At 45.4% G+C, this 10,774-nt stretch overlaps 1 protein-coding gene across 1 annotated transcript; it reads left to right on the top strand.

The window, feature by feature from the left end:
- Positions 1 to 2,119: 2,119 nt before the first annotated feature.
- LOC125522392 (uncharacterized) lies at positions 2,120 to 9,346 on the top strand. Its single transcript, XM_048687452.1, has 4 exons — positions 2,120 to 2,389; positions 2,513 to 2,701; positions 8,383 to 8,703; positions 8,981 to 9,346. Exons 1-3 carry the CDS (start codon positions 2,273 to 2,275, stop codon positions 8,674 to 8,676), a joined length of 600 nt encoding a protein of 199 aa, XP_048543409.1. The 5' UTR covers positions 2,120 to 2,272; the 3' UTR covers positions 8,677 to 8,703; positions 8,981 to 9,346.
- Positions 9,347 to 10,774: the final 1,428 nt, after the last annotated feature.

Genomic DNA, 10,774 nt, shown 5'->3' on the forward strand with positions numbered 1-10,774 from the left:
TATAAATCTTTACCTCCGGACCATTTCGGAACTCCTCGTGACATCCGGGATCTCATCCGAGACTCCGAACAATATTCGGTAACCACGTATATCTATTCCCTATAACCCTAGCGTCATCGAACCTTAAGTGTGTAGACCCTACGGGTTCGGGGAACATGCAGACATGACCGAGATAACTCTCTGGTCAATAACCAACAGCGGGATCTGGATACCCATGTTGGCTCCCACATGCTCCACGATGATCTCATCGGATGAACCACGATGTCATGGACTTAATCAATCCCGTATACAATTCCCTTTGTCTACCGGTACGATACTTGCCCGAGATTCGATCGTCGGTATCCCGATACCTTGTTCAATCTCGTTACCGGCAAGTCTCTTTACTCGTTCCGTAACACATCATCCCGTGATCAACTCCTTGATCACATTGTGCACATTATGATGATGTCCTAACGAGTGGGCCCAGAGATACCTCTCCGTTTACACGGAGTGACAAATCCCAGTCTCGATTCGTGCCAACCCAACAGACACTTTCGGAGATACCTGTAATGTACCTTTATAGCCACCCAGTTACGTTGTGACGTTTGGCACACCCAAAGCACTCCTACGGTATCCGGGAGTTGCACAATCTCATGGTCTAAGGAAATGATACTTGACATTAGAAAAGCTTTAGCATACGAACTACATGATCTTGTGCTAGGCTTAGGATTGGGTCTTGTCCATCACATCATTCTCCTAATGATGTGATCCCGTTATCAATGACATCCAATGTCCATGGTCAGGAAACCGTAACCATCTATTGATCAACGAGCTAGTCAACTAGAGGCTTACTAGGGACATGGTGTTGTCTATGTATCCACACATGTATCTGAGTTTCCTATCAATACAATTCTAGCATGGATAATAAACGATTATCATGAACAAGGAAATATAGTAATAACCAATTTATTATTGCCTCTAGGGCATATTTCCAACACATGCTCGTGCCCAAACAACAGCCTGGACGGCCAACTCTACGGCAAGGGTGTCGGGGCAACGACGATATCATCAAACAGAGAGAGAGAGAGAGAGAGAGAGAGAGGTGGGATGGCATACTCCATCCCAATCGGCTCGGGATCTCCCCGGCGGCCTCGCCGAGGGAGAGGGATGTCGTCCTTCATGCCGACTAGCTCGGGGTCTCCCCGACGGTCACGCCAAACCTCTCAGAGAGGCTACCGTGCAGCTCATGGCCATGGAGGTGGTGGGCATGCAGGTTGCAGTACACACTGCAACGTGGAAGCGTATGTACCACTTTGGGGGATATAAACACATAAAAAGGGCTCATTTGAAAAAATGCACCATGGATGGTGGCCATGCAAGATTAGGACCTCAGATGAACAAACATACATAGTTTTGAAACCCAAAACTGCAATTTTGAAGTTATGGGACTAAAAATGACACACCTCCAATAGTTTTAGGACCCAAAAGTGCAGTTTGAAAGTTATAGGACTAAACTGACACACCTATGATAGTTTTAGGACTTGTGATGCATTTTACTCTTTCAACAAATAAAGGTGAACCATATGCTGCTATCTTTGTCTTGGAATTAACATGGCCTTAACATATATACATATATATTTACAAGAGTACTATTTAGTTCACTAAATTACATAACCAAACAGAACAGAGTACTATTTAGTTCACTAATTTACACAACCAAAAAGAATAGATTTACGATCTCTTGGTCATTCCATATTCTCCTTGTACACCTACATGATAAAATCAAGAGTTACAACAACCTAAAAAGAAGCCTTCCAAAAAATCATACAACATCAAATGCGAGGAATCTGTAAACACGGTTGCGGTGACAAATAACCTGCATGTGTGATACAAATCTCAGTGTCTTACATGTCACTAGTGAAGCAAAATAACAAAGAAATCTTTGGGTTAACTAACCGAAATGAAAAACAATAATATAATGACATCTGCTACTTCAGTCTATGTGCAACCCCCTAATGATTGCCCTGTGCATATTTTCCAGCGGGGAAGAGGTTGATCAATCCTGTCCCTGCAGTCCAGATCTAACGCCCGAGATGGTACGGGATCACCGTATCATCAGATATCCACCAGTTCGGGCCGGGTCACGCACCAAACCAGACCGAGCCACCACCAGTCCACCGCACGACTCCACAGCCACTCACCCCCCGCTCCCCAATCGAGCCCTAGCTCGCCGCCGTCCCCCCCTCCCCCCGCACGAGCCGAGCGACGCGGCCTGCGCCCACCCCCTCCGGCGATGTCCCGGCGGCGGCCGAGGGGCGGGACGCAGCGGATGGACGCCGCGATCGACCACTTCGCCATCATGGGCTACCGCAAGGCCGACGTCCGCAGCGTCGTCAACCGGCTGCTCAGGGTTGGTCCCCCTCTCCTCTCCTTTTCCCCCTCTCTCCTCCCGCGGTTTCGTCGGCCGATCCGGGAGCCGGCGGACGCTATGGTTGTACGGTCGTGGCTGATTCGGCCTCGTCCCTGTGCTCAGGATGTGTACGGGAGGGATGGGTGGCCGTTCCTGGAGGATAGCTGCTACTCCGTCGTGCAGGACGCGCTCTTCGAGATGCAGGAGGAGCAGGACAAGCTGCAGCTGCAGGCCGTGCAGCAGCCGCAGCAGGAGGATGGGGATACGGATGGGGATGACGGTGGTGGTGGTGATGATGATGATGAAGCTCAGGTGAGCGAGCTCGCTCATGTGCTTATCCATGTCTCGTACTTTGATGTGACTGCTCTGCGTGTGGTATTCCTACCAATTTGCCGCTCTGCTTCAGCCTACAGACCAAAGTGCTCAAGGTTGTGTTGATTTAGTTGCTAACTGTTATCCCAGGCCCAGAAAAACTAAAACTTGCTCAATAATACCTGTGAGATGCACCAATTCCTCATGTTTACTGGGGAAATAGCGAAAATCAGTTTCTGAGCCCGAGCTCAGATGATCCTGATATCTACACCGCAACCTCACCTATAGATGCGTGCCATCCAGTGTATTTTGCTGCCGTATTTCATTTTATTTAGCCAGCTGATGGTTCGCATTGATTGCGACGGCGTGTCCACCTGAGCCGTGCACTCCACAGGTTTAGCAAACGGCGAGTAGACGAGGTCAGCTAGTTGGATCACCTCTCCCTGGTAATGCATTCATCGTTTTTGTCAGCAAGCCTGACACATTATCTACACGGAAGCCTGATCATGTGTTGTACTCCAAGCACTAGTTGCAGTCCCAATAGTGTCATCTAGACCACAGTAAACATATAGTGTTCTAGTAGAACCTGTCAGTCCCAGCCCTAGCTGAATGAAGCCACCAGAAGTAAGGTTCAGATAAACCTGACGGCCCCTAGCAGAATGAGTCCAGCAGAAATAAGATTCCGATAAAAGACTGAAGCATCCGACTGGGTGAAGCAAGTACACCCAGTTTACAATTAAGCAAGCATCATTCTACAAATGATCAGGAAACATAGTTTAGGTCTAAAAGTTAGAGTACTTATCATGACTCTTGAAAGTGAGGAACAAGCGCAGAGCAATGCTCACACAAACACACTAGAAAATCCTCGTAACAATAGAACAGAAACAGTATTTCAGACTTCATTCTACAAAAATTGCAAGTTGTCCGGCAGTGCCCTTCCATACCGCAATTCTTGCACTTTCCAAGCTTCCGTGGTTTCTTTGGTGCATCCCCTCTTTCAGGGGAAGTAGTCCATTTGTGCCCCTCGCGCCTACATATGCTGTAGAATCTGATCTGCTTATTCAGACCCTCGTACGGTGCCTTCTCTCTGCTACTTGTCGGTCTCCCGACCCCTCTTTGCTTTTCTGGAGCTGTTAGGCCATGGAAAGCATTGATGCTGGACCTAAACTGTTGAATGAAGTTAGTTACCCTTAAAACGTGGCTGCACAACATCCCAGTGTGCTCGAACTGACCACATTCACATGAGGTATTTACGTGTGCTTCCTGAAATTGTACTTATCTTATAGCATGTTCCACGCCGCCTCAAACTCATCTTCAGTTAACATGTGGTTGACAACCTTATGGAATTCGGCCTGGAGTCAGACTTCTTCGTATACAGTTGCCGTAATGTCTCCTTGGCTTTCTTCAGCACATGCCATTTGCACCACCTGTGCACAGTCCCCAGATAAACTTTCTTGATTGCCACCTCCATGGCTCTGTTCTGATCTGCAACCATGAATGGCAAGAGTTAGGTCCAACGAACTATTCTTTTCATAAACATGGTTTGTGAAAAACTCTAGTTGACTCACCTGTCAAAATAGTCTTTGGTGCAGGCCCCCCCATCATCCGCAGGGACTCACTAAAAAACCCACTTGAAGCTCTCTACTTGTTCCTCCCTCATCAAGACACCAGCAAGTATAATGCTCTGAAAATGATTTTTAACCCCAACAAAAAGACCAAAGGTTTTTCATGTAGGTTGTGTTGAATGTAACCACATCACTAAAAAACCTGTACTGCATTCGACTGCTTCCGTTAGTCCACATGAGGTTTTTGACCTTACTTGTTTTCTCTGCCAAAACTTTATATGTCAAACCAGGGTCATCATTGACAATGTCTGCAAACACCTCCAAAGTCTTCCTAACATCGTCTTCTGCCTGCTCACGGCTGATCTTCCCACAAATGTTCCTTAGAGTCCTCTTCGTGAATGGCACCTTCTCGATCGACCCAAAAAAACTGCCAATGATGTTGTACACCTTTCCAAGATTCACATTATTCTCCCTTAGCTGCTTTATCAAATCTTTAGTGTACACATCAATGTGCTTGTGAGACGGCCCGTGCACTTTTTCACCAATCGTCAACGACATAGAGTGGTTGTGGCTTTTTCACGGTGCTCTGTGATGTATCAACTGTTGTCTGCTGCGCGCAACAACCTAATCAAGGCCGGACACTGACATCTGCAGGACCTACTGTTCTCTGTTTCCGGTTTGCCCTGCATGTTTTTCACCACGACAAATCGGTCAAACACTTCCCTACGCGCCATAGAATACATTATGGAAATGAAAACTCACCAAGCACCCGCACACAATCTGTTGCATGCACTTTGTCCTCTCCGCGTTCAATCTGCTTTTACCATATCTAATAGCAAAGCCTATCTCCCACGAATACAGATTGTAGAAGTCGCATGCCTCACCTAATGAATCAAAATTCAGCCCGAGTTCGGGCGTTATCACACTCTTCGACGACTCTTCCGCGTACTTGCAAATCGACTGCTCCATAGCAATAATTCGGGAAGGGCATGGTGTCCTGTCTGGTGGCGCACTACCCAGACGTAATCTGCGATCATGGAAACCAAAATTCAATTTTTCTTTCCTAACACTTTTTTCATTGTACGGAACAAGGCTAGCAACATGGTGCCTGTGGTTATTCCTGGGGGGTTAATATGGGTGCGGTAATGAAGTGGTCCAATTTGTTCAGATTAACTATCCAGTTTTTAACTGCTAAGTTCTTACTGAATACTGTATAAGCAACGCACAAATAATGTTCAGTCAGGACAGGAGACATAAAAGATGTAATCCTACAACTCCACGTATTTCATTTCGTACCTTTTTGTCCACTCACGGGCCTGCAGATTGACTCTGTCAGTCGATGCGCAGACCTCGTCGGCGATGAATCAGGTCATCGCCGGACTCCAGCTCGTGTACCATTGTTGTCCTCGACGCCAATTTGCTGACCACAACCATATCCAAAGTCTGATTCCGCAGGGAGGGCAACTCCTGGTCCGCTGTTTACCAACAAGGACATAGGGACCGGATCTGGCTGCTCATGACTATCGGTGAACTCCTCATGTAGGGGGAACATGAGAATCCAACGGCAACGACGGCGGCCATGGCGCGTCAGTGAAAACACACTGAAAATTGCTAAAAAACTTTGCAGATCTGAAGTCTCTAACCTGTCAACGGCATCGAGGAGGAACTCCATGCCAACATCATCCATTCAAATGGCCACCGGCACAAAACGAACGCCGCCCCAAGTAAAATGGTAGGGGGCTGGTCACCAGCGCAAATCAGGGTTCGGCAAGGGTTTCCAGAATGAACAACGACGTGCTAGATGGACCGGGGGATTTGGATGGGGCCGGGTCGCCGCCTACAGCCAATGCGCGCATGTGTATCACATAGACGTGTCTGACAGACGGCTCAGCTTTTACCCCGACGTCCTGTTGCCCTGATCTTATCCTAGGCACGGTAAAAACACTAACACTCTGGTCGACGGACCAGCTACCTCACGCGTCTCCGTCGTCCCACCGCTATGTCTGGGTCCCACGTACAATGCACTGTTCCGTCCCGTATTTCACCTCCCGCCTGATTTCCACAATTCAGTGTCAGATGCGTCAGGCCTCTTTTCTTGTATCCTGAGAGCGGAACGGAAGGAGAGGATATCGGGACCAGCTGGGCTCGGGCACCAAATCGCCTTGTCCATCATTTCTTACAAACCAGGGTACATAACAGGAGAGAAAGGGAGGGAGAGGGGTGAAAAGAAAACAAAATAGGAGAACAAAGGGCAAAGGAAAAGGTGACTACCTTGGCCAGCCCGCAATCCATTCTTGGATAGACATAAGTTCCTCTTTTTTAGCCCTGTTTGACCAGAGTTTAACCATGGCCGTGCATTGTTTTGCAACTACCCCGGGGCGGGGGTAGTTATGACATCGAAGACCCTTCGATCCCTTGCTAGCAAGATAGATCAAATTAAAGTGATTGCAATCAGCTCCCAAGATTTTCGTTTGTCTTCAGAGTACAGAGATGAACTTTCCTCTGTCAGTAAAAATGTCCGCCGGTTGATCCACATCACTCATTCGGACGCCGAGGAGTTCCCAAATATGTTTCCTTCTGCTGCATTCCAGAACCAGGTGAGACAGTTTCATGGTTGCTGCAGCCAAATGGGCAGTTGTCATTGTCGATGATTCCTTGGTTTTTCAGAATCACCCTAACTTCAATCCTGTGTTTGACAAGTAACCAGGCAAAGACTTTGCATTTTTTGGGTGCTGAACAGTTCCAAATGTTACTGTTCATGAGCTCGTAGCATTTTCCAACAGAGAATGGTACTGAGTGATTCATATGAAGGGCTCGGTTGTCCAGAGACCCCTCTTGGAGACAACAGAGTTGAGGAAGAGTGCAAGTGAATGGAGCTCGTTGTCTGCCCGATCAGACGTGATATGTTGAGTGTGAATTATCCATTCTCCGCCTCTCCTACAGTCCGCAACAGAAATGTTAGGCCTGAGCGCATGAGAGTAGATGGCAGGGAATTGGATATAAAAGGGGCCGTTAGTAGGCCATTTGTCTTTCCAGAATGAAGTCGCCTCCCCATCTCCGATTTGAACACAAGTCACCTCTCTCTAACCCCTTAAATGAGTGCTGATTTGTGAACATGCTCTTGTATTAAGAGGGAGGCAATCACCTACATCCCTGTTATTGAAATGAATTATTCTGACCCATCTTGCCCACGGAATGTTTGGCGCTGTAAGGAGGCGGTGAACAAATTTCATCAGAAGACAATCATTTTGAGTACTTAATTTTTTAATTCCAAGTCGTCCTTGAATTGATCGACAAACTTGGTCCGAAGTGACCAAGCAATCAGCTCCTTTAGTCTTCTCTTTTCCTTTCCAAAGAAACAATATCCTTAATCTGTCAATCTCATTAACTACCCATTGAGGCAATTTGATGCATGACATCAGATAAGCAGGGACAGCTGACAGAACTGATTTTGTAAGCGTTAGGCGACTTCCCTTTTTTTGTTGATTATACTTCACCTAGATTTGTGCGGCCATTCTCTCTTAATCCCCTTGATTTTTTGGAGATTACTTTGCAGTGGTTATTTGCTTTGTTGGTCTTGTAAAAAATGTTATGTGCTTTTCACGTAAGCACTTGTTTATTCATAAAAGTGACAACAGTCAAGACTGCCAGCTGAAAGAAGTGAGCCAGTTGATATCTCCTATGTTTCCTTGATGCTGACATAACTGACTGATGAATTGGTGTTGTACATATTTAGCATTGCACTATGTAGTATTTTCTCACTTGGTTTTGTAATACAACTCAACATGTTGCCCGTGAGTACTTTCTGTAGTATAGGAAAACATTTAGGCCTTGTTCGGTTAAACCTCTCCCGGAGGGGATTGAGTGAGATTTTGACTTGTATGGGATTTAATCCACCCCAATCCACTTCAATCCCCTTCAATTTTGTTGCAACCGAACAAGCCCTTAGGGTGCAGAAACTCCTGTTACTTGTGACAAACTGGATTTGCCTCCAAACTAATACCTTGGGATAGCAATGTTTAATTTTGGTTTCTTATTCCCTCAAGCAACAAAGCTCATGCATGTTGTATTTTTGTCCAATTCTTACATGGGATTTGGTTGGTATTGGTAATGCAGCAACAGGAAGCAGCAATGATGGAGCCACAGTCAGAAAATGCCATGCCCATTGTGATGGTTGACACTGAGGCACAACCTTCTGAGACTGTGTTAGCCGTTGAGCAAACAGGGGAAGTGATCCCCATGATCATGGACCCACCTGCTCCCACAGCTGGGCCGCCACATCCGGCATCTACAGGAACTGGTCGCACAAGGCGTCCCTGCTATGGATGGATCTCTGAATCTGAGAGTGACTCAGACTACGAAGAATATCTTGCACGTCGACAGAAGCAGGTGCATGTCCCGGCCAAGTAGATGGGTGCAAGTGAAGCCACTTAACAGGTGCTGCTTCTGTCATCCGATCTTTCTTTGCTATCTTTTAAGTTGGTACTGTTAGTAGCCAAATTTTTATGCATAAGTTCATAGCACTGTTATTGTTCTCATGCTTTTGATCAAATGAAAACACTCTAGGATTTACGCTTCCTTGAATAAGAACACAAAGTACCATTCAGATTGAATGGTGAAATCAAAACTTGTATGCCATTCACATGAGTTTGAGGTAATGTTCTGGAAAACTCCTCTGTTGGAAATGCTAACCATCGTTCTCTTGCTGTGGCAGAGAGGGGGCTGATCCACGGCGAAAGGAAGCAGGAGAACCGGACTAATTTGCAGTATTAATATATTGCTAGTACTATATTGTTAGCATGACGAACTGAATTTAAATGACACCGTGGCTCTAGTATATAAGTAAACCATGGGCTCTGGAGCAGACACTCTGGATGGCAGGTGTCGCTCCCATGAAGTACGTAAGAACAACATATATGGGTGCTTCTGACTATATTTAGGTACTAATGTGCTAGCGTGGCTTCGCCGTTGACGTTTGTATAAATCGCGACCTTCTTGGCTTGGCCTTGCTGAATATGTCTGAATCAGTGTGGACTATGGTTTATCTATGCTTGAAACCGCTAGCTATAATTTTCTATGAGACGATGTGGCTCAATGTTTCAATGCTTGCCGCAGGTTTTCTAAACGAAGATTCTGGCCTATGTTATAAGGAAATTGGGACGCACTGGAAATTGTCCTTCAGCCTTTTTCGAAGTAAGGAAGAACTGCGAAAGGCTAGGGTTAAATTAATCCAGCGTGGCGTTTAACTGAAAAATCCCTAGAACCATTAAAAAAGAGCAGCTGGTATGAGATGCAATATATGAAAACGTTTGGCACAATGCTAGACAAAAAAAGCATAGATAATTACTGACATATTATTACTGAATAACATGATGCTTATGTTTAGGCAGGGAATTAGGTATATGCAAAAAAATAATTGTGCCAAGAGGTTGCATTTCCATGACTTGTCAACGTAAAGAGGCTATGTGCAATGGGGATCCGATGTTGTGATTAAAAGCCTGATCTATATAGTATAACGCAGAAGTTCAGAAATAACACAAGAACATCTGCAGTATGATTGTATAATTTGCATGTTCATATCTAGCAAGTTGATATACCAACAAATAAAGTTAAAACAGTGATCAATATATAGGTTAAAAATATTATGCAAATGTCTGCAGTTTCATAGTTCCTTAATTTGAGCAGATAACATAAATAAGTCATAACATGTTTATTTCCTTTCTTTGCCTGGCCTGGTATATAAGATATTCATCAGCTCCTATCATATTTCCTTGATATACTTCCATGCTAATAAATAACATGATGGCAAACTATTAGGCTCTATGTGCATATCCAGGCTCAAAAGTACCGAATTTTTTTGGAACAAAATTATTAAAGGTAAACGACAGATAGCATGATAGCTTATGTTTTATAAAACTAAGAGCATCTCTAGCAGACCCCGCATAACGTCGACCCGCAAAACGCGTTTGCAGTTCGCGGAAAAATGGCTTTGCGGGCCGGCGCAGACGGCCGCAGAGGCAGACCCCGCAAAACAGACCAGTATAAAAGGATATTCGCGGAATATGCTTTTTTACGGATCAGCTTTGCGGGGTCTGGTCTGGTGCCGCTCCCGCCGGCCCGCAAATCCTAAATTTACACCTCAATTTGACACAAGATAATGCATTTCTTTGTTTTTTCAGCAACATTGCATACATAGGACATCACCAAATCTTTGCTAGAATAGCAAGACCAAAGAAAACAAGAACCACAATTATGCATTTTAGAGGATTTCCGACTTCCATAACTACTCCCACTAGTTGGGCCAATATCTTCTCCATGCATTCATTGTCGATCTGCGGATTCTTGATTTTGCATTCTTCATTCTTCTTCTTTGGTTCTAAAGAAGTAGACGTTGCTTCGCCTGTAGTTGCACATGCAGCCGCTTCATTGCCTTCGGTTCTACAAAGGAGTGCACAGAACGTTTATTAAGTTTCTTTCTATCAATAAATCGATGTATTCGTCTTCTCAA

This window comes from Triticum urartu, chromosome 7A (genome assembly GCF_056163025.1).
Source record: "Triticum urartu cultivar PI428250 chromosome 7A, HENAU_Tu73, whole genome shotgun sequence".
In the NCBI taxonomy this organism is placed as follows: domain Eukaryota; kingdom Viridiplantae; phylum Streptophyta; class Magnoliopsida; order Poales; family Poaceae; genus Triticum; species Triticum urartu.

Excerpts from the sequence above, each read along its gene's own strand:
- LOC125522392 (XM_048687452.1), top strand. The coding sequence starts at position 2,273 with ATGTCCCGGCGGCGGCCGAGGGGCGGGACGCAGCGGATGGACGCCGCG. Across the intron at positions 2,390-2,512 it reads TCGTCAACCGGCTGCTCAGG|GATGTGTACGGGAGGGATGG; the intron begins GTTGGTCCCCCT and ends CCCTGTGCTCAG. Across the intron at positions 2,702-8,382 it reads ATGATGATGATGAAGCTCAG|CAACAGGAAGCAGCAATGAT; the intron begins GTGAGCGAGCTC and ends TTGGTAATGCAG.